Source organism: Penicillium verrucosum (genome assembly GCF_028828655.1).
Source record: "Penicillium verrucosum strain IBT 35672 chromosome Unknown utg000001l_segment0_segment0, whole genome shotgun sequence".
Classification (NCBI taxonomy): Eukaryota; Fungi; Ascomycota; class Eurotiomycetes; order Eurotiales; family Aspergillaceae; genus Penicillium; species Penicillium verrucosum.
This window is the reverse complement of record NW_026643210.1, coordinates 8,571,026-8,593,866: the sequence shown is the minus strand read 5'-3', so window position 1 is coordinate 8,593,866 and position 22,841 is coordinate 8,571,026. Positions and strand designations below refer to the sequence as shown.

Below are 22,841 nucleotides of genomic sequence, written 5' to 3'. Positions count from 1 at the left end.
ACTCTTTGCATTGCTCTTCGTCGGTGCTCCGGTTTAATCGGAGCTCGACCTAAGGACCTTTTGATTTCTCACCCTCCCAAGATTACAGAGGTGTTAAGATGACTACTCGCACTGGAGCAATTACGAGGGCTCGCGAAGAATCCCAGGCCAATTCAACTAATGGGGCCATCTCGACAGTAACCGAGGTCTCTCCGCCATCAACTTCAACTTTCAAGAAACGCAGTAAATATCGCCATGTAGCTGCATACCACTCGGAAGCTCGTCATTCCAGCCTCAGTCGAGAGGCTGATGTGCTTCCTAACTTCCTGGGGTTTCGAAATCTCATGGTGTTGGTACTTGGTAAGGATCGCTAGAGAGTTTGTATACGCAAACTACGCAAACGGCTAATGTTCCGACAGTGGCGATGAACCTGCGATTGATTATTGAAAACTTCATGAAAGTGGGTAATCCAAATGTTCAATTACTCTTTCGAGGTTGCCAACTAACGAGAATATAGTATGGCGTGCTAATCTGTATTAAATGTCATGACTATCGCAGGCAAGACGTTGTTTTGGGGTCCATATTGTTTGCCTCGGTTCCATGTCATTTGCTTGTGGCTTACATTATTGAGCTTTCAGCCGCTACTGCAGCCAAGAAGACAGTGGGTCGTCAGAAAAAGACAGAGAAAGAGAAAGAACACGACCAGAAGGTCTTCCAGTCCACATGGCCGTACACTGCTTTCCTACACACGCTCAATGCTACCCTATGCCTCACAGTAACCAGCTTCGTGGTATATTTCTACATTCACCACCCAGGCATTGGGACAATATGCCAGCTACACGCGATTATTGTGTGGTTGAAGAACTGCTCTTATGCCTTCACAAATCGAGACCTTCGTCTCGCGCTCCTCAATCCCTCCGCAGATCCGGGCTTGCCCGAAATCTACTCCTCGTGTCCCTACCCTAGGAATATTACCATCAATAACCTAGCATACTTTTGGCTGGCGCCGACGCTAGTGTACCAGCCTGTCTATCCGCGCACAGCATCCATCCGGTGGTCATTTGTTGCAAAGCGCCTTGCAGAGTTCGTGGGTCTGGCAGTGTTCATTTGGCTTCTGTCTGCGCAGTATGCCGCGCCGGTATTGCGCAACTCGATTGATAAGATCGCAGTAATGGACATTGCCTCTATCTTGGAGCGGGTTATGAAGCTGTCCACTATCTCGTTGATCATTTGGCTTGCTGGCTTCTTTGCATTGTTCCAAGCGCTTCTGAACGCTTTGGCCGAGGTAATGCGGTTTGGAGACCGCGAGTTCTACACCGACTGGTGGAACAGCTCGAGTCTGGGTATGTATTGGCGATCTTGGAACCGGCCTGTCTACCTCTTCATGAAGAGACATGTATACTCGCCGCTGGTGGGTCGTGGATGGAGTCCCCTAGCTGCGAGTGGAATGGTTTTCACGCTCTCCGCAGTTCTTCACGAAATGCTTGTGGGAATTCCCACACATAACTTCATTGGTATGTCTTGCACCCCCCCTGATCACAGCTCAAAGGCTAATCAAGTCTAGGTGTCGCGTTCTTTGGTATGATGTTCCAGCTGCCGTTAATTTCCCTCACCGCACCATTGGATAATATGCGCGGGCCTGAGGGTCGGGTCATTGGAAACTGCATCTTCTGGGTCAGCTTTTGTCTAGTCGGACAACCGCTTGGAGCGCTCCTGTACTTCTTCGCTTGGCAGGCCAAGTACGGGAGTGTAAGTAGGATGGTGCCGAACGTGGGAGTATGAACTTTTGAAGGAACATATAGCCGTTTTGTGTATCCCATTTCTCTTGACATATACTGGGTCTTCCAGCTCTCATTGAACATTTATTCGTGAAATGCTAGAAAAGGTCAATTGCATGACGTCATATTGTTGTTGCCTTCTCCTTAATACTCCAGGGCTGTCAATTCCTTGAGAAACTAGCTTGAACGAAGGATCTAGAAAAGTCTTCGACGTTCTCAAAGGCCAACTATATCACGTTCTCAAAGGCCAACTATATCACAACGATCTTTGTAGTCGAGACTCCTTGAAAATTCCCGGGTCGGCTGAATCGATTGTACCGACGGAACTCGGGGCGTGTGACCCCCGAACCTCCAATTGACGTATAAAGGACACCCAGAATCAGTCGAAATCACAACATAAAGCTACTAACTCACATCATTTCCCCAGATTCTCTTATCATCATGGTCGCATTCATTGTTCCTGGCAACTACGGGTAAGTTATGCCACTCCTAGCTCAACATTCAAGCTTCCCGTGAGATCCGAGGCTAACATTATTCTCCCAGTGCCGTCATTGCCGTTGCACTCGGCGCCATCCCCGTCTTGGGATTCGTTCACGGCTGTATCACTGGCAGCCTGCGCAAGGAGGCCAAGGTGCCCTACCCACACAGCTATGCCTCCATGGAGCTATGCAAGGAAAATGTGCGTCTCATTCCCCGTCTATCACCTGGTCTTCGCAAGCCCCTTTCAATGAATATATATATATATATATATATACGTCCTATGGATCAAATGATACTTACTAAACTGTTTATAGGCCAAAGCTGAGAAGTTCAACTGTGCCCAGCGCGCCCACACCAACTTCCTCGAGAATGCCTCGCAGACAATGCTCTTCACCCTGGTCTCCGGTTTGAAGTACCCGGAGTTGGCCGCTGGCCTGGGCGCTCTGTGGGTTTTCTTCCGCGTTCTGTTCCTCTACGGTTATGTATACTCGAACAAGCCGCAGGGTAAGGGCCGCATGATGGGCGGGTTCTTCTGGTTGGTGCAGGGTGCTCTCTGGGGATTGAGTGTCTACGGTGTTGGACGGCCGCTCCTTTCTTTCTAAGTGCTTAAGGCTTGAAATCCGCTAGAATGTCTCGAAATTGAAGAGGTGCTATCTATTCTTATGTCAGATGTAATGAGACGTAGAATGCGCCACAGTTCCCGCCTCGGAAGATTAGCCAGTGGGGGTCCACTGTGGCAGAAAAAGTTCCCCGATGGTCTTCGACTCAAACCTGCTTCGATTCTTCTACTTTTGGACCTGAGAAGGCAATTGTATTCTAGAAGCATTTGTCATTTACTCCATTTCCTTCCTCATAAAATCTCAAAATCACTTACCAAATACATAACAACCACCTCTTCATCCCGTCAACCCCACCATGTCGTCCAAGTCGCAATTGACCTATAGCGCCCGCGCTCAATCGCACCCCAATCCTCTTGCGCGCAAGCTTTTCCAAGTCGCCGAAGAAAAGAAGAGCAATGTCACCGTCTCCGCTGACGTGACCACGACAAAGGAGCTCCTAGACCTCGCCGACCGTAAGTGAACCCAGCCCACCCCACCCCTCCAACGAAACAGCCCACTAACCCATCCCCAGGCCTTGGCCCCTACATCGCCGTGATCAAAACCCACATCGACATCCTCTCCGACTTCAGCCAAGAAACAATCGACGGCCTGAATGCCCTAGCGCAAAAGCACAACTTCCTCATCTTCGAAGACCGCAAATTCATCGACATCGGCAACACAGTCCAGAAACAGTACCATAACGGCACCCTCCGCATCTCGGAATGGGCCCACATAATCAACTGCTCCGTCCTTCCCGGCGAGGGCATCGTCGAGGCCCTCGCACAAACCGCCCAGGCGACTGACTTCCCCTACGGTTCCGAGCGCGGCCTCCTCATCCTCGCCGAGATGACCTCCAAGGGATCCCTCGCAACAGGCTCCTACACCTCCGCCTCCGTCGACATCGCGCGCAAGTACCCCAGCTTTGTTCTGGGCTTTGTCTCGACCCGCTCGTTGGGCGAGGTCGAGTCTACCGAGGCGCCCGCCCAGGGCGAGGACTTCGTTGTCTTCACCACTGGCGTCAACCTCTCGTCTAAGGGCGATAAGCTCGGTCAGCAATACCAGACGCCACAGTCGGCTATTGGCCGTGGTGCCGACTTCATTATCTCTGGTCGTGGTATCTATGCCGCTGCAGACCCCGTTGATGCTGCTAAGCAGTACCAGCAGCAGGGATGGGAGGCGTATCTGGCCCGCGTGGGTGCGCAATAGAGCGTGAAGTCCACGTTCCACTGTAGTTACATGAGTGGTGATGCATAATGAAAAAAATATATATATTTGATGGCGTGATATATAACCTTTTTGCAGCCCCGGGGCCCCGGGGCCCTGGTGGTCTCTTACATCAGCGTTGTTCACAGGTCTTTCCAATGTCATGCAAGGGCTTTCCTGCATGTGCAGACGATGCAAGGGCAAGGTTAAGTCCAACATGCAAGTGCTTAAGAGCATGTTTCACCTCGTATTCTATTGATCATGAGATCAAGAGCGGGTCTCTGAATATTCGAATATTTGGAGTAGCTTTGATAAGGAGCCCTTCTCCAACAATCCGTACCAAGGGGAACACCGTGCTTTTATTTTAACCTTATAATCCGTATTCTCCATTATAATCCGACCTATAACGCAAGTTCCCTCACATACCCCGACAAGTAGCTAGCCCTATGTTATACGACAATGGCAGCATCTACCATGATTACAAATCGGCCTCCACGCAGACATATGTTTGTCAGGATGAACGGCGCCATTACCTATATCTATCAAATGAGAGACTTGGTATATAACAGGATTGTAAAGACCTTTTCATATATTCCGACTCAATGCAAGTCTTGGATTGGTATCGTTGATTGGGTGGAGGAAATAGTGGGAATACGACAAATGTAAGATGCCGCAGAGATATCAAAATACCTCGTTCTTTCTATCGCCACCAAGGAAATATGCAATTCTAGTAACTCTTCTAGCAGAGCGGTCCTGTGGTCATAGGCGCTCTAGACTTCGTATACATTCCAAGGTTCGATTTTCGTGACCGTAATCCCAATGGAGATTCATGGATGCCTATTATACATAAACATTAAGCCCTTTGCAAGTATACCCTTAGCTGGCCAAGTCCATGATACACGATAGACCGTAATCGGATATAGGCCAGTGAAAGATTAGATATCACCAATGAAATAGCTGTTTCTAGTGGGACTGGATACTGCAGAGATACATAGTACATAGATAGGGACTGGAACATCAAGCGTCGTTTACCGTCGATGGTAGAAAGTGCTTCGTACTTTAGTTAGACTGCACGCTTAGTTATACTTTATTCTCGTCTAACTATACTAGGGCTATCTTGAGTCTATAGAATATTTGGAAAATATGTGATATTCGGGGTAGTAGAAATCAAACAAAGAAAGAGAAAACAGAAGTTGGGGAAAAGCTTCCATTATCTCCAATAAAGCCCCCGCATCTCCGCATCCAATAATCTGTATATCCATGCCAAGTGAATGTACCATAGTTACATAGGACGACGACTGAGCTGCTAGCATTTACTGTAAGGGGATGACTTGTATGCGGCGAATGTATGCCATCCGGGGTACAACTCTCTCATTGGTTAATATTGCCAGGCAGTATTTTAGATCCACTCTTACTATACAAAAACTAAATATAGGACAAAACGAGAGTATCCATCAATTGCTCTGAATCTTGATGCTGAAGTCGACTAGCTTTATATGGCTATCCACATGCCATACAAAGCTAGGCTTATAAAGTGTGGAGGGAGAGAGGTACGATCTGCCAACTAACTACCTGCTTGAGGGGTTGATTCCTGAGGTATAAATATTTAGGCCTAAGGCCACTATCGTAATAACTATATCAAATTGAAATATATGGTGTATAGTATATCGTATGTGGAATTGCCCAGAATGAAAAAGATGATTATGTTTATAATTAAGACTAACTATAACTAGTTAACTAGGTGAGATGTCTCATTAGCCACATAATCTATAGTTACCTTCCATAACGAAGTACCTAGGTACAACATAGTCCTGTACTCCCCTTTCCTCTACTACCTTTACATACAACCACCACAATACATTACTTTGTATGTCGTCACGATCTTATCTACTCTATAGACTCTAATAATTAGAACGATTAATGTACATATGTATAAAAATATAAGAGATGTTGAAAATAGTATACAGATTAAACTTAGCATGTATGCTTCGAGGAGGGAGCGGTGAGAACAGCGGTCAGGTTGTACCCAATGAGAGAGTTGTGCCCCGGTTGGCATATTCAGTCGCCCGTAGGCTTGCGCTCTTCTTTGTTGGAAGATAACCTAACCTAACTTACCTCCATTTTGATCATTCCCCTCATCTCCCCCTCTCTTGAACGCCCAATGAGACACAGCAGAAACCGCCATAACAGCCTATTATCGTATAGAGACCCACAACTTATTTTCCGAGCGGCATAGGAGGATGTATCAAGGATATGTTCAAGATAACGGTGCAGTGCAACTAAGCCGGCTTCGCCTAGATGTACAGGGTATCGGAAAAAGTAACCTTGGAACCTAGTTGGTCTGAAGTAAGATCATCCTATACAGCTATCAGACGTGCGGAGTTATCGACCTTACTCTTTTTACTTTATTTAGCGGTCCCCGCCCATCTGTTGTTTTCCTTTTTTTTTATGCATTGCCTTAGTATTGCTTATAGCTGCACTGCCGTTAACTTGGCAAGAGCTTAGTTTTGTTCTGCGTGACCTTGTCTGATATCAATTCTTCTACCGCATTCTTCTACGCTTTACCTTGTAAAACTGACACTATGGCCTCCGAGGAAAGAGCTGTTGGAATTTCCTCTGGCGTGGACACCGGTATCGCCATGGACAAAATAAAACATGTTGACTCTACAATTGAGAAGCATGCTCATGACGCCGATGAGGCTCTGAAGGCTTTGGGTGGTCTTCATGGTGAAACCATTGAGCTGGACGAGGCCACCAATCGCCGCTTGTTAAGCATTATTGATTGGCATATGATGCCGATCATGTGCTTCATCTATGGCATGAACTATCTGGACAGTATGTATACCCTTTCCTCGATTTTGTTTCTTAACGGAGCATGGCAAGAGCCAGCTTGGTTTTATGCTTGTTCTGTTGGCTGTTTAGTCCACTCGAGTGTTAATCCGTGACCCGATGTATAGAGACCACCCTCTCCTATGCCAGTGTTATGGGTCTTAGAACGGATCTGGAGCTCAAGGGAGACCAATATCAGTGGCTCGGGAGTTTGTTCTACTTTGGTATGTTACATCCCTACTTTTCTCCTCTGAGATTGATTCTTCTCCGGGAGCATATAACCTAATGGTTCTTCTGCATAGGTTATCTGGCCTGGGAATACCCGACCAACCGCCTCCTCCAGCGGCTCCCACTAGCAAAATATTCTGGAGCCTGCATCTTGATCTGGGGAATGATCCTCAGCTGTTTCGCCGCTGTCAATAACTACGCCGGTGCTGTCGCTATCCGTTTTATGCTTGGTGTATTCGAAGCCGCTGTGACACCGGGCTTTGCACTGTTAACTTCCCAGGTACAAAACTCATGACTATAAACTCGATACCAATGGATCGAGCTAATTTCCCAAACAGTGGTACACAAAACACGAACAAGGCATCCGCGTCAACATCTGGTTCAGCTTCAACGGCGTGGGCCAGATATTCGGCGGAGTGGTCGCGTACGGCATCGCTGTCGGCACCGAGAAATACGGGTCCTCCATCGAGCCATGGAAGATTGTCTTCCTCGTCACTGGCCTCCTCACCGTCTGTCTGGGGCTAATATTCCTCTGGATTGTACCAGACAGTCAACTCAATGCACGCTGGTTAAACGAGGAAGATCGCATCTTGGCTGTTGCCCGTGTGCGGGTCAACCAGCAAGGCATTGGCAATAAGCATTTCAAGCTATATCAGGTCAAGGAGGCGCTTTTGGACCCGATGACCTGGGCTTTTTTCCTTTATGCTTTGATTGCTGATATTCCAAATGGGGGTATTTCCAATTTCTTTAGTCAGTTGGTATGTTGACGATAGCTTATTAATAACTTGATGGTTCCAAGCATTGCTGACCAGTTCCATCACAGATTACAAGTTTCGGATACAATTCGAGAGACAGTCTGATTCTGGGTGTCCCTGGCGGCGCAGTAGAAGTCGTTGCACTGTTACTCAACGGCTATATCGGACATATCACGGGGCAGCGCATCCTTGCTAGTTTGGGTGGGCTAGTCGCTTCAATCGTGGGGATGCTGCTCATTGTCGCTCTGCCCTTATCGAACAATGTTGGCCGTCTGATTGGATACTATCTCACACAAGCCAGTCCGACCCCTTTCGTGGCATTGTTATCGCTGATTTCTTCGAATGTTGCGGGGTATACTAAGAAGACGACTGTGGCGGCTTTGTATTTGATCGGATATTGTGCGGGAAATATTATCGGTGAGTACTTCGTACGAAGTACACAGAACATCAAGAGATAAGGGACACGCTAACTCAACTTCCAGGCCCACAAGTCTTCCGTCCAAAGGATGCCCCCCCGCTATGTCCCCGCCGAGGTGACACTTATCGTCTGCTGGGGGGGTGTGTCTATTCATTATGCTCGGGATCTGGATGTGGTATCGCCGCGAAAATGAGAAGAAGATCCTTTTCATTGCTCGACCAGAGTATGTGAGATTAGAGAATCAAGAGTGAGTTATTTACATCGAGCTTTATTAGCTATTTTGTTTAACTTTTGCTAACTTTTATAGGTTCCTTGATTTGACTGATCGAGAGAACCCCGAGTTCATTTATTCTCTTTAAATTATAAAATTTGGAGAGTACTATTATGGGCCAATGCATTCCCCAGTGTTCTATGAAAAATGTAGATCGTTGAGACTTAGGGCTTGGCGTCCCAACACACACTTGCATGCAATGTCTATCATAGGTTAGCGTACAATAACTAGTTAGTTATAGTACTTTGAATGGACTTAATTTAGTTAACTAGTTATTATTTATCAAATTCTTTGATCCAAACAGAGTTTCTACATTGACAATGTGACCATGTGGTGAATACAACATAGTTTCCCTTGTAGCCTTATTATTGTTATTATTAGCACCATTATTAACATAAATTACCATAGCATATTTACCCCATACTATGTTACATGTTACAATTAAAGCCCCTGCATTTATAACTGCAAGTACAACTGCAACTAACTGCAGGGTACGCGCCTTCTTAGGACGATCATGGCCAGACACTCTAGACGCCCCCCCCACTCCGCTAAAATAAATGAGGAGCGGTGTGTTCATATCCAAAATAATAAAAGGAAAGACATTTGCTTGACTTTCATTCTACTATTTTCTTTCATTTTTGTTTGGTTTTGTTTCTTTCATGCCTATCTTCAAGATGGAGTCAACTTCTCATTTTAATACATTGTAGCCCTAATCTTCTTATCTTACATGAACTACTGCCCAACTACCCCCCTTGATATACATCTGATCAGGGCACCTGCCTTGTCTACGGGTATTTGCCTATGATCAAAGTTGCCCGCTGACGGGAATATGGCTACAGTCACATGTCTGGCCCTTAAGCCATCTTTGGCTATTTCCAAGTGCGAGCCCACTATCACAGAGCTCCAGGGATGTGAATCACCTATATCTTCTATATCCCCATCTGAGATGGCACCGAAGGTGAAAAGGATCAACCCACCGGGAAATGAGTCTAGTCGGCGAGAATCACAAACATCGACATCTACTTCGATCAGTCACTCTCGCTCGGCATCCCGCAGCACCCTGCGATCGCGACCCAACAGCCGTCGCAGTTCCGTCCACTCACCGCGCCGGGCTGTGCCCAACGCCGCTATCGTGCCTGTCACATCACCTCGCAGTTCCATGCAGGATAAGCGCGAGTCACTACTAGCTCTACACCGGGAGTCATGTCGTCTGTTCCAAGGCGATGGATCCAACAGGTCCTCAACCGAGACAAGACCTTCTCTACACCGGACAGCATCAGCTACATATAGATCTCAGCGAGATGGCCGCATATCAACAGAGAAAGGCACCTCGGCACCCTCGTCACCAATCGCACCTTCATATTCCAGCTTCCGCTTCGAGCCAGAGTCTACTTTACCGACCTCGCCGAGCGCACCACACTTGGTCACTTCAAGAGATCGATCAAACACCTTGCCCACCAACCACCACCACAGCCCCTCGTCCTCGTCCATCCATGTCCCGGCGACAGTAATGGAGTGGACCTCACCCGATACCCGTCGGCGTGAGTACGAGAAAATCGACCGCGCAAGCAGTGGTGTCCGGGGTCTCTGGCGCCGTGTCGCGCCTCGCTGCTTCCAGTCCCGCGAGACTCGCACCCCGTTCTTCGAGGAGGGCAAGACTGAGCGCGAAGGCAGCGTGCGTCGATTCCGCATGGATATCCCCGAAGATGAAGAGCCAGAGCTGGATTCCCATCAGGGAAAGTCGCAGACCCAGGTCTTGGATTTCCCGGCCAAAAAACCGACCTCAAACTCGAATTCAAATAAAGATTCCACCGACGGAGCTCGAAAACGTTGGACGTGTCTCCGTTCAAAGTCTTCTCCTCTTCCTAATACCTAAATTCTTGATTCCGATTTTGGATGCCCCAATATTTATCACTATCACCTTGTCACACAGAGCATAGCACAGGTGCTGCTCTCAAAACTACACTGCCTCAACCCCTTTTCCTATGATACCATGATCCCCGAGTGATGATCTGCATTTGCATCCAGTGGTTCCCTATCCCGCCGTCCAACATGTCCCTTGTCTGCGGGAAGTTCATTCTCTGGCCTATTCTTATCTCCAGTCCCTTTTGCATTTGTTGCATTGCTCCTGTCGTTTTTTGACTGAGATACCCTTATTGTTATTGGAACGCTGTACATAGCCCCCATATTGGTACATATATAACAGATAATATCTGGCATCTGAATCCTTTCTCTTTCTGTTTTACTTACCTCTTGCCGCTTTTTGAGTACCGAGTAAAATCTTATATGACGATCACTGATCATGATATTTGGGAATATCCGAACAAAATGCTTTGTTCGCTAAGTATCGCCTGATCATCATCTGAACACCCCGATCCACTCACTGATCATCATCCCTGAGGGCCCTGATTTGCTCATTGGACATGAACAAAGTTTCCACGTGTAGAGGGAATATGCTGTCAATGCTCTCAAAGCGAGGGGAACGCGTAACTTCCGAAAACAGCATGCAGGAGCAGAGTTTCTTTCTAGACATGGTGGACAAGAAGATCATAACTCGGATTGGGTTTGGGGTACATAAAAGATGGCCATTTCCCACCTGAGCAGATGGACTTGGACCAGTAAGAAGCAAAGGCGAGAGCACCAAGATAGTCCAAACAAACACTACAAAGCGGTGTAGAGCCACCATATAACCTTCCACGTTAAATCAGTTCTGGCAGCTCCGGGGAATAGAAGCTGAGCTTCTTCAATAGACAATGAAGTAAGCACTTGGTGGTATACAACGGTTTACTATCTATGGCTCTAGAGAACATAGGTAGTATTCATATCCATATTGAGTTATCAAGGGAACCTAGGACATGAGAGATCATTTCACGAAACATCAATACGCCAAACCTAAACAGGCCACAATGCACAAGCGCCGGGTATATCAGAACAAAAACCCAAAATGCTTTTTCTTTTTTTTTTTTTCAACCGAGTCGATCACAGAAGATCAAAGTCATCCAACTTCTCACGGTAACGCAAGATATTACGCTTGATCTTGCTGGAATCAACCCAGGTAACGAAGTCCTCCATGTTGCGCGTAACCAAGAAAGCAGGATCATTGACGACCTCCGTACCAACACGGACATGGCCCTGCTCAATGAAAGTAGTAGCCTAGCAAGAATAAGTCAGCATTCCATCACATACATGCTCAACTCCGAACCAAGTCCCCACTCCGCAACTTACAGCTTTGATAGTCTCAACCATGCCAGAGCGCACCATGAAGACGGCCAATCGGCGACGGCACAGCGCGGAAACTGTTACTTCGCGCTCGACCCTAGACAGACCGGCGCCCTGCTCGCGGGACTGCTTTAGGATTCCCATGCGCCATAGCTTCTCGAGCAGCTCGGATTCGAGCTTCTTGCGCAGCGGGTCCGCATCTGGGTCCAGCTGGGAGAGCTTGTGTGCGAGTTGGCGGAGAGAACCGCAGAGCGCACTGTATTTGCGGTAGTCCATTGGGTCTTGGAGGAGGTATCTTTGGCGGATTTCATGTTCGCGGTGGTTGCCGTCCGACTTGTAGTTATGGAAGTCGACCTTCCGGAGAAGCCTGCAGGGGTTTTATTGTTAGCAATTGATCGTTGTGGTATCGTGAAGCTTCGAAGATATTGGATGGGATCGGGTTGAGATTTCTGCGGACGGGAGTATAGGTGTGGACGTACTTCTTCTCGTGGTGCTTGAGTTCACGGACCATTGTGGCGGCAGTTTCGGCTGGGTAGTATTAAACCGGAGAATATATCGAGAATGACTGAGCAAAGCGTGGACGTTGTTTCCAGAAGAGTCGCTGCGATAACAAAAAAATCAAGGCGGTCGATTTCTGCCGGGTAGGTCCCTCACACCGCCCGTCTTTCCCCAACCGCCAACATCTCCCCACGGCTACTTCCTGTCAACATTGGTTGACCTGAGTTCACAAAAATGGAGAGTACAGCTGATACACCAAGTAAGGTGACAGGCCGCCCTCGGGTGGACATCGACCCATACAAAGATGAAGTCATTGCCCTGTTCGAAAAGAAAATGAAGAGTGAAGACATTTGCAAGCACCTGAAAAGGCAGCGTGGTATTCAGATCTCGCCGCGTACTCTAAACAAACGTCTACAGGTATGGGGCGTCAAGAAAGTTAAGGAAAACAACTCCTCCAATCCAGCGCTACACGCCCGCATCAAAAACCTGTTTTTCGACGTGGGTCTGACAGACCAAGAGATCGTCACTGTTCTACACGACGAGGGCTACGATGTCTCCAACCGTACGCTCCGCAGACTCCGTCACAAGCTCGGCATCCGCCTCCGTCTTGATTCGCCTGCACAACAACAAGCACAGGTCCAGGAGATTCTCGACGCTCTGACCGAAGAAATGGACAAGGGGACCATTGAGGGATATGGAAAGGAACTACTGCACAACCACTTCCGAAGCAAGGGGTACGTCTTTGCGCGAGATCGTCTCTACAGTGTCTACCGCATGTTGCGCCCGGATACAGTGGAACGCCGCACGAACGATGTGCCCCGGCGTCCTCCCCCGCCAAAGATTCTAGCCGGCCCTAATCTAACCTGGCACGTGAATGGGTACTCAAAGCTAGCCAATTTCGGGTTCCGCATTCATGCCGAGCTCGATGCCTACTCCCGATATGTCCTCTGGATTCATGTTGGGGTGGAAGCCCACACGGCCGCGGGCGTTCTCAAAAACCACCTTGCGACTGTTGCTTCTAAAAACCGCCAACCACGCACTCTGCGATCTGACTTGGAGTCCGAGGTTCCTCTTTTAGCCGATGCTCACTTTGCGCTCCGTCGCGTCACTCAACCGGATGTCCAGCGTGAGCAGTGCTGTGCACCTGGACGAGCCGCAGATACCCACCGGATTGAATCCTGGTGGGCCCAGCTTGCTAAATCAGTAGTAACACTTTACTATGTTAGTCAACTTCCACAGTTTCCTCCTACATTCAATTGCAGAATACTAACCTTAGCCAGAACTATTTCCGCGATCTTCACAACGAGGGCCTCTTCTCTTCAACAGTAATTTCCGAACAAGTCGCCCTCTTCGCTATCTACATGCCCACCCTCCGCTCCCACATCAATTCCTACGTCCAAACTTGGAACATGCACAACATCCGCAAACAAACAGACCACCCAGAGCGCACCCCCGGAAAACCCTACATGAATTACCACCACCCGCCTAAGGGCGTAGAGAACTTCGGTCTCCCAGCTGACGTCCCGACGCTGCAGGCCATGCGACAAAACCACGCCGAGTACGATACGGAGCAATATCTACCGCAAGATACTCTGCATTGGTGTGAGTCGCAACTTCAGCAGCTGGGCTTCGATCCTCGTAACCCGCCTCCTCGGCTTCCTGGTGACCTCCAGCCGTTCCGCTCAGTTTACTTGGCCCTGCGCGAGCGAGCGTGGCATCATGAGCGGTCGGGAGCTGAACCAAAATTGACGGTTTGTGCGGTTCCTGGCCAGGGCTTACGGGGTTATTTCCCCTCGGGTTCTGGTCGGTAGATGTTCCAAGGTCGATGGGCATAACGAATAATGAATGCAAGGTTGAGGGTTTGGTATCAGCTAGGTTTTATTGCAAGCGCAGCATTTTTACTACTATTAATATGTCGGAATTGATGTTTTCCTATTCCCAAAGCACGAGTCGGACAAGTAACTTCGAGGGATCTCATTTATTAAATCATAAGTCTCCTTGGATGAGAAGGTATGTAGGAAATGTCCGTATGTATTCAATCTAGTCTCAAACGCATTGGAAAAAAAAGAACCTACAAGAATGCCCCAGCAAAAACAAAGAGACAGGATGATAGTCATAGCAACAAATCATGACAACCCAATGCAAAGTACTAAGAAACTTGCTGGAAAAGAGACAAAAGATCACCCAGGAAGACTAAGAAGTAGAACCTCCATCAACCAAACGACTCCTACCAGCAATCTTCTCACTCAAAGCCCTAATATTCTCCGCCCCCATAACATCAAGCAAAGAAACCTCAGCCTTAAGCTCCTTAACAATCCACGCCCGGAACTCCATAGCAACAAGGGAATCAATCCCCCAAAGCCAAAGCGCCGAGGATCAATTTCCGAAGAAGAAACAGCAAGCAGCGAAGCAAGTCTCTCAACAATCCCATCAGACACAACAGCAACAGCACCCTCGACACCCGAAGCAGCCGACAAAAGCGCAGCAATACTAACAGTCTTCTGCTGCGCCACCTCACTACTCTTCGCCGTCATCGTGTTCCGGAAGTGCGTGAACATCGAGTAATCCAGGTAACTGGGCAGCGGCACAGCGTTCTGACGACACATCTCCGCAGTCGGAAGACCGAGGACGAGCTGTGAGCTCGACGACGCATTACCGCCGTCCTGCTGGTCGCGGATGAGGAAGTCGACTGCTGCGTGGACTTCTTCTTCGCGGAGAAGTTCGAATAATGTTGCTGTGTGCGTGCGCATCGAGCTTCGGTTCTCCGCCACCCAGCCAACGTTGGATACACTGCCTAGGTTTATACTGGCGGCATGCATGCCCTTCGACACGCGGTATGCCGCCAGTGCGTCTTGGAAGGTGTTGCCTGCGGCGTAGTTTGATTGTCCGCGGTTGCCGAATATGCCTGCGACGGAGGAGAGCATGATGAAGAAGTCCATGTTGGATGGTAGGACTTTATGCAGGTTCCAGGAGCCTTGGACTTTGGGTTTGATGGCTGCTTGCCAGTCTTCGAAGGAGAGTCCGGCGAAGGCGCCGTCCTAGTAATGTGTTAGTTGGTGTATATCTAGTAACCCGAGGTGTGGTGACTTACTCGTAGTACCATGGATGCCTGAATGCATCCTTTGATGGGAGGTAGATTCGAAAAGCTATGTCCTGATAATTGCTGCAGGCTAGAGATATCGGCGACATCGCAGGCGAGGGAATGGACCTCGCATCCCATTTTGTCGAGATCGGCAATCAATTCCACTTTCTCTGGACTGGAAGCCGATGAGCGGGATAGGATGATGAGGCTCGTTGCACCCCGGGATGCCATCCATCGTGCTAAACTACGACCCAAGCCGCCGTAGCCACCAGCAAGAACGTACGAGGCGCATGGGTCAAAGTGACATGGCGAGAGTGGTCGTGGGATCACAGGGACCACGTTGGACGGATTAGGCGCAATCACAACTTTCGCTGCTTTTCCGCTCTGCGCAGCTCGAATGCCCTCTTTGATCTGAGTGAAGTCCATGACAGATGTTGTTCGAAGTTGGCCGATCTGGCCTTCGGAGTACAATCTCAGTACCTCGATGAGCAGAAGACGAACCCATTTTGGTCGATGCTGAGCCAGCGAAAGAATATCGACTGTGTGGAAACTCACATTGCGAGGCAAAGAGGTCAGCTCGACTGTGGTATCGGCTCGCAGATCTGGATTCGACACATCAATAAATGCCCCAAATGGAGCAAGGCATGCAATTGATCCCCGCAGTGCCTGGCCGCTCAGTGCATTGAAGACGACGTCAACCCCGGTATTTTGTGTGCACCGCATGATACCCTTGACAAAGCTCAGATCCCTTCTAGAGAAGATACGGCCTTGAGAGATACCGTAGTCAGAGACAAGCAGATCACGTTCTTCGACCGTTCCCACGGTAGCGTAGATTGTAGCTCCAATCATCTGGGCATACTGAATGGCCGCTTGACTGATATCCGTTGCACTGGTATGGATCAGAATAGTGTTTTCGGGTGCCAGATGAGCAATCTCCCTGAGTCCTTGGATTGCTGTCACGTATGCCCAAGCCAAACCGGCGGCAACTTTGAACGAGATATCATCAGGGACTCTCACGAGTTGCGACTGATCAGTTCGACCATGAGTTCGGACGGAACCACCCTTTTGTCGCCCAAAATGTAGATGACTCTGTCACCCAGGGTTGGGCCTTCAACTTCCGGTCCTACCTTGCTCACGACACCGGCAATCTCATTCACCAGGTGGCCGGTGGAAATATCTGAAGAAAGGCCAATTGCTCGGATCTCAATCTCGACCTCAGTGGCCTTACATGATTCTTCATGCTGTGTATCAATGACCCAGTGGCATTCACCGGTGCTAATAGCGGCCTCGTGTAACTGAATGGGAGTATGATAATCCCGGAGGCGTTGAAGCTGAGGAGCTTGCTGAGAGGACTGTGCAGCCAGGAACTGATCCGCAGCCTCCCACTCGTTCAAACGGCCAATGTGGATGAGACCATTCTGCAACATGTACTCCGCATGACTATCATTCTCTGGCTTGTCTACGAATTGACGTTTGACAATTTTGCCGATGGCTGCAGTAAGATTCTCTGGCGAAGCGATCTCCGATCCCGGCTCCGCCTCTGTCAAAATGACGATATTTGAGCCATCGGCATCTCTCTCCCAGCGCACTGTTCGGAGAAGACCGAGGCTCATACTTGCATGTGGATGCGAAAGGGGATTTCTGGTCACCCACAGTAAGTTTTGGCACTCGCTAAGCAACTTCTTGAGTCTGCTGTATTCCACCTCGTTCATATCGAATAGGTATGGAGACTCCAAGTCGATCAATGAGATGTAGAGTGCATCCTGCAGGATAGAAGTTTCCAATTCCGCAGGCTCCTGAACGAGAATATTCATATATCCCAGTTCTGGTAGAATTCCTCGGAGGTTCTCAATAGCCTCCCCTTCCAATTTATCGATTGTCAAGATAACCGCTGTATTCGGTGACTTCTCCTTGGGTATTTCGATGGCAGAAGAAACCAGAATACTCTGCCATGTCAAATCTGGATCGTTCGAGCTGGGGTACTCAATATCAATGCCTGAGAACCCCGCTTTCAGCAGCAGAGAATTCCATTCAATGGCCGGGATGTACGGACACCACTGACGACATGGCTCATCGCCCAGCCACCACCCGGAAAGCTGACCAAAAACAAGTGGATACCAGAGGAAATCTTGTCGGATTCCTTCCTGCATGATGAGCTGGCCACCTGGCTTCAATAGAGATCGTAGGTTCTGCAAAGCGTTCTGAAGGTTTGCCGTGGCGTGGATGACATTGCCAGCGAATATCAGATCATATGTCCCTAGTTTGAGTCCCTGATCGACTGGCCTTCGCTCGATATTGAGCGATTGGAAGTTCATGATGTCAGACCATGCTTGGAAACGCTGTTTTGCTTTTTCGAAGAAGCCCGACGAAATGTCCGTGAATGTGTAGCTGGCAATGTTGCCTTTCCTCTTCCCAGGGTCTGGTGAAAGAACAGCTAGAACTTCCGCAGTAAAACTGCCGGTGCCCCCGCCGATCTCGAGGATGTTCAGTTGGGAATGATGGTGACGGAGGAGAGACAAGTGGTTCTGTAGATGCTGTGGCAGGTTATACAAGTGGAGGCCTTCCTTGTACACTTGTTCCATCACGTTGTCTTGACCAAACATGAGATCCAGCGGATCAGTCTCCTGGCGCACAACATGGGCGATGTTGCGGCCCATTCGGGCTGTGATGGCACCTTCAGCACTGTGGTCCTCCATTTCCTTTTCAATAGCTTCCTTGAGAGACTCATCCTCGAAAACCTCCTGGAATTCGCTGTAGGGCAGATGGATTATTTGATTGCACTCGAGTAGCCCTCTCATATGCTCCATCCAGCCAAAGAATCTTCGCATGTGCAGATCTAGTTTCATAACATCAATGTCCTTGAGCTCGTCCAGTGCATCCACGACGTAAAGCATCGTTACAAGCTGAAGGCGCCTGACCCAGTACAAAGCCTCGGTGTTATTGGTGGCATCGAGAGAAGTCAGTGCACAGGCGAATTTGGAGTCGAGGAAATGGAGATCAGGCTTGTATTCAATCGCGCTGCACAGTTTTCGCTCACTACTTTCGGCAAGACCAGACTCCAGTGGAGTGAGCTCGATGCCGTTCATGCGGATGCGAGGTGTGTTTGTTCCCTCATCGAACATCTGGATTTGGCCCTCAAATTTATCAGATCCCACCATAGACACGGTTGCATGTCCTGTGAATTTGTGCGTTGGGGTTGAATTCAGATCTGCTGAAACCCAGACATCGCGTACGAAAGTTGGCAATCTGATCTGATCCAGGGTGGACTTGTTGGTAAAGTCGAGAACAGCCGCAATCATCAAGTGGATCATACTATCCATTGTGGCAGGGTGGATGAGATGAGAATGTAGATACCGCTTTGGCATAGACTGTGCAATGTCCGGGACCGTCACTGATCCAACAACTTTACCAAGCCCACGCCCACTTGCACGAACGTTTGTAAGGTTCCGGAACAAAGGACCGAAATTGAGGCCGGATGTCTGGAGGTTGTTGTATGTGGATTTGAAGGCCATGACCTTGGCACATGTCTCATTTGCGCGGAAAAGTTCAGATCCCAAAGCTCGGCTTTCTTCTTCTGCTTCGCGGCCATTGTCCACTGGGTCAAGAGCTGTTTCGTGGTCGACGGTGATGTGACCAGTGCAGTGTTCTGTCCACTCGTCGCTCGATGCGTTGTAGGAAGTTATTTGGAATTGGCGCCACGTTTGCGATGATTTCGAGGAGTCTTCGACAGTTGCCATTGCCAAGGAGACTTCAATTCCTTCTTTGGTATCGGGGACAATCAAGGCTCTTCGGATGTTGACTTTTCGTAGTTGGAACCCTGTGATCTTTGCCTCGCCAGCCAACTGCCTCGATGCTTCAATTGCCATAATCAGATAACCCACGCCAGGGTAGACGTAGTTGCCAGTGACCTCAGCAATGTTAATGAATGAAACTATCTTAGAGAGAGTTTCGGACTCACCATATGATCCCTTAACCAGGGGTTCTCATTCAATCGGACAAAATGTCTCCATCTGGGAGCAGTAGGATTCCAATCCGTGATTGGTGCGCCAAAGAGATCATGACGAGGGAACTTTCGAGTTCGAAGATTCTTGCTCAGTCGACTCTCAAACAGAATCTTCTCGGTATGCTTGAAGCTGTATGGTGGCAGGTCCACCATCAGTCTGGGTCGTCTTCTTGCCTTAGAGCGAGGAGCTTGATTCACAGCGTGAAAGTCTAGTTCACATCCACTTGAAGCTAGGAATCCAACTGTAGTGAGTAGAGTGTTGAGGCTATGATCTGTCCGTTTAAGAACAGCCAGGTACTTGAATTCCAACTTGGGGCTCTTTGACGCCAGTGTCTCTTTGATGGCACTCTGCAGGGTTGAGTGAGGCCCTACTTCCACAATAAGGCGCAAAGAATCCGTGGAATTGGTCGAGCCATGACTGGAAATTGATCTTGAGGTCATTGCAACCAAACCACTTGTGAAAAGAACAGGAGAAACCATATTATCCACCCAGTATTGAGCAGGAAGATGTTCCTCTTTGACTTGCTGTCCTGTGACAGTGGAAAACATATGCACTTGGTGTGGAGCTGCGAGTCGCCTTCCATAAGGAAGCGTTCCCATCAGACGAAGGTAATCCTCAGCAATGGCATGCATGTGGGCCGAGTGATAAGCATTCTTGACGTTTAGCTTTCGAGCAAAGATGCTATCGGCATCGAGAAGATTCTTGAGGCAATCAATCATGGCATCGTCTCCAGACACAGTGTTGTTCTTGGGACTGTTGCGGCAAGCGATGATGAGCTCCCCGGTGTTGTCCTTCTTCACAGAATCGATATAAGGCTGCAGTTGTGATGCACCCAGACCCACGGCCATCATCGCTCCATTTGCGGAAAGCTGCTTGGATGATACGTATCCACGATAGTATGCAACCTTCCAGGCGCCTTCGCGGGACAGTTTGCCAGAGCAGTAAGCGGCAGCTATCTCGCCGGATGAGTGCCCCGTTACATGTTTGGGGAAGATTTCCCAACTGGCCAAGAGATCCACAAGCGCAACTTGCAAGACTGTGCACAACGGATGAGCGATCTCGGGCAAGTTGACTCGGGGTGTCTGTCTTTCAGTCAAGAGTTCGTCTATAATACGTTAGTCGAGCGCATTCGGCCAAAGCTGAAAATCAAAGTATTACCAAGTAGCGACCACGGACTACCAAGCCGGCGGATATAGTCCGATGCTTCCTCTACGGAATCTTGGAAAACGGGGTAGACCATGAGCTCTCGGCCCATGGCCTGGTATTGAGCTCCCTGGCCAGTGAAAACAAATTCAACCTCTGGCACTCTAGCAGTTCTGGTTGGCTTGGGAAAATTCGATTCAGATAGGTTCCATGCGAGTTCTGTGACGGAGGACGCCATGACGAAACTCTTCCAGGCAAACTGGGATCGTTTCTTTGACAAGGTGAAGGAGAGATCATCAAGGAGATGGTCGTGGAGAGCCGACTGCGTCGTTCTCCATGTCAAGTACTTGGCAAATTCAGCTGCGTTCCGCTTGACGCCATCTTCGTCGAAAGCCGATAGCAAGAACACCTTTGGCTTCTCGACCAAGCTGGTGTATGTGGAAGACGTGAAGGTTGGTGATGCACAAAAGCCATCGCTTGTGGGTGTGTCCACAAATGTGTCCCCAGGCCCAGAGTGATCGCTGTCATCGAATGAATCCGTCGCAATATCATTTGATTCATTTCCTGATCGAGACAGAGCCAAGAGCTGGCTCCTGATTTTCTGGACTGTGGGGACAGTAGATGTGGTGCGGTGAGCACCTGTAAGACGGCGGTCATTCAGATAGTGGTAAGCGTCATCAAGAATGCAGTGAGCATTGGTGCCACCAATTCCAAATGAGTTGACTGACACTCTTCGCAGCCCTGATGATGGCCATGGAATAGCCTCAGTAGGGAATGCAATATTCCAGTCCGCTGCGGGAATGGAGGGATTTGTCTTCTTCATATCAAAGTTTGCAGGTATGATCCCAGTTTCAAGCGTTAGAATAGACTTGATAATGCTTGCCACGCCCGAGGCACCTTCTAGATGCCCAATGGAAGATTTGATCGCCCCGACATAAAGCGGAGTCTCTCGGTGACATTTGAATGCTCTCGCAAGAGCCGCGGCTTCGATTGGGTCACCGGTGCTTGTTCCCGTGCCGTGGGCTTCAACAAAGCTTGTGTCTTCAAGATTCAGGCCGGCTCTCCAGTAGACCTCACGGATTAATCTTTCTTGTGCGTCTGAACTGGGAACCGTGATTCCTGGCGTGCGGCCATCCTGGTTGACCCCGGTCTCCCGAATAACCGCACGAATTGTATCACCATCTCTGATGGCGGCACTCAAAGGCTTTACTACAACTGTGCCTACACCTTCGCCTCGCGCATAGCCTTCGGCACGGGAGTCGAAGCTGAAAGACCGCCCTTGAGGTCCCAACAGACCATGGTGGCTCATGCCGATGGTTTCCACGGGATTTTCAAGAATGCTCACACCACTGACGACAGCCTTGAGGATTATCAGTATATCAGCACAAGAATATCAATATAAACACAGCTATCATACCATGTTCGTCTCTCTGGTACGTAGGCTCTGTACAGCGAGATGCAGCGCCACCAAGCTGCTGGAACAAGCCGTGTCAATGGTCATGCTAGGTCCTTTGAAGTCAAAGAACCAGCTGACACGGTTGGATAGAATAGCATTGGTGACACCTGTGGGTTTGTATTTTAAAGTGGTCTCAGGGTCTGAATTGAGGATACCCAGGTAGTCATGGTTGAATCCACTGACATAGACCGATGCGTTTGAGCCAACAGCGCTAGTCAATGGAATGCCTGCATTTTCCAAGGCGTGGTACACATTTTCCAGTACCAGTCGCTGCTGCGGATCCAATGTCAAGAGCTCATTCTTTGTAATGTTGAAAAAGGAGCCATCGAAGTAGGCGGGGTCTTCTGAGAGGTAGTGACCTCCTTGGACATGAAACTATAGATAGATATCAGTTAGCCGAGTATTCATAGTGATTTTGGTTGGCATGGCTCGGATATTGGTTACCGTTCCACCATGCTCAGGGTCTGGATGATAGAAGGCGTCTGAGTTGAAACGTTTTTTGGGTATCGATGACCATGTCGAGCGGGCCTGTAGGAGTAGCTCCCACAGACTCTCGGTGGTCGTTGCTTGTTGCGGAAAGCGAGTGGCTAGGCCAACGATAGCAATTGGTTCCAGAGCATCAGAGGGTATGGCTCTATCGTTACTGGAGCCGCATGCCAGCGAGAGGGAACGCATCTTCTAATGCTGATGAGGGATAGGTCGTTATGATATCAAAATAACTAGATTTAGAAAAGAAAATGGAAAGTATATGGAGGAGGTATAAAGAGAAGGTATGGAAGGGTAAAGAATGAGATGAAGATGACTGAAGACAGAGTTTGCATATAAGATAATGAGGATTTTGATAGTAAAGACCACTGCGTACCCCCCTACTTATATACGCGAGACCAGACCAGTAAAGG

At 48.9% G+C, this 22,841-nt stretch overlaps 7 protein-coding genes across 7 annotated transcripts; 5 read left to right on the top strand and 2 right to left on the bottom strand.

The window, feature by feature from the left end:
- Window positions 1–98: 98 nt before the first annotated feature.
- N7516_003081 (putative diacylglycerol O-acyltransferase (DgaT)) lies at window positions 99–2,839 on the top strand (the record flags this gene model as incomplete). The annotated part of the gene is made up of 7 exons (XM_057215801.1): window positions 99–339; window positions 399–439; window positions 497–1,493; window positions 1,544–1,732; window positions 2,185–2,230; window positions 2,301–2,436; window positions 2,552–2,839. 7 exons carry the CDS (start codon window positions 99–101, stop codon window positions 2,837–2,839), a joined length of 1,938 nt encoding a protein of 645 aa, XP_057077684.1.
- A 313-nt stretch (window positions 2,840–3,152) lies between these two features.
- Window positions 3,153–4,042, top strand: pyrG (orotidine-5'-phosphate decarboxylase pyrG; the record flags this gene model as incomplete). The annotated part of the gene is made up of 2 exons (XM_057215800.1): window positions 3,153–3,309; window positions 3,369–4,042. The coding sequence occupies 2 exons, from the start codon at window positions 3,153–3,155 to the stop codon at window positions 4,040–4,042; spliced, it is 831 nt and encodes a 276-aa protein (XP_057077683.1).
- Window positions 4,043–6,621: 2,579 nt separating this feature from the next.
- N7516_003079 (allantoate permease family MFS transporter) lies at window positions 6,622–8,628 on the top strand (the record flags this gene model as incomplete). The annotated part of the gene is made up of 7 exons (XM_057215799.1): window positions 6,622–6,874; window positions 6,997–7,092; window positions 7,171–7,376; window positions 7,435–7,854; window positions 7,920–8,268; window positions 8,334–8,409; window positions 8,577–8,628. The coding sequence occupies 7 exons, from the start codon at window positions 6,622–6,624 to the stop codon at window positions 8,626–8,628; spliced, it is 1,452 nt and encodes a 483-aa protein (XP_057077682.1).
- Window positions 8,629–9,369: 741 nt separating this feature from the next.
- Window positions 9,370–10,416, top strand: N7516_003078 (uncharacterized protein; the record flags this gene model as incomplete). The annotated part of the gene is made up of 1 exon (XM_057215798.1): window positions 9,370–10,416. The coding sequence occupies one exon, from the start codon at window positions 9,370–9,372 to the stop codon at window positions 10,414–10,416; it is 1,047 nt and encodes a 348-aa protein (XP_057077681.1).
- A 1,103-nt stretch (window positions 10,417–11,519) lies between these two features.
- N7516_003077 (snoRNA-binding rRNA-processing protein IMP3) lies at window positions 11,520–12,270 on the bottom strand (the record flags this gene model as incomplete). Its single annotated transcript, XM_057215797.1, has 3 exons — window positions 11,520–11,693; window positions 11,766–12,126; window positions 12,239–12,270. The coding sequence occupies 3 exons, from the start codon at window positions 12,268–12,270 to the stop codon at window positions 11,520–11,522; spliced, it is 567 nt and encodes a 188-aa protein (XP_057077680.1).
- A 221-nt stretch (window positions 12,271–12,491) lies between these two features.
- Window positions 12,492–14,068, top strand: N7516_003076 (uncharacterized protein; the record flags this gene model as incomplete). The annotated part of the gene is made up of 2 exons (XM_057215796.1): window positions 12,492–13,478; window positions 13,538–14,068. The coding sequence occupies 2 exons, from the start codon at window positions 12,492–12,494 to the stop codon at window positions 14,066–14,068; spliced, it is 1,518 nt and encodes a 505-aa protein (XP_057077679.1).
- A 435-nt stretch (window positions 14,069–14,503) lies between these two features.
- On the bottom strand, window positions 14,504–22,617 carry N7516_003075 (uncharacterized protein; the record flags this gene model as incomplete). Its single annotated transcript, XM_057215795.1, has 7 exons — window positions 14,504–15,295; window positions 15,349–16,401; window positions 16,467–19,181; window positions 19,298–20,448; window positions 20,520–21,846; window positions 21,904–22,317; window positions 22,387–22,617. The coding sequence occupies 7 exons, from the start codon at window positions 22,615–22,617 to the stop codon at window positions 14,504–14,506; spliced, it is 7,683 nt and encodes a 2,560-aa protein (XP_057077678.1).
- Window positions 22,618–22,841: the final 224 nt, after the last annotated feature.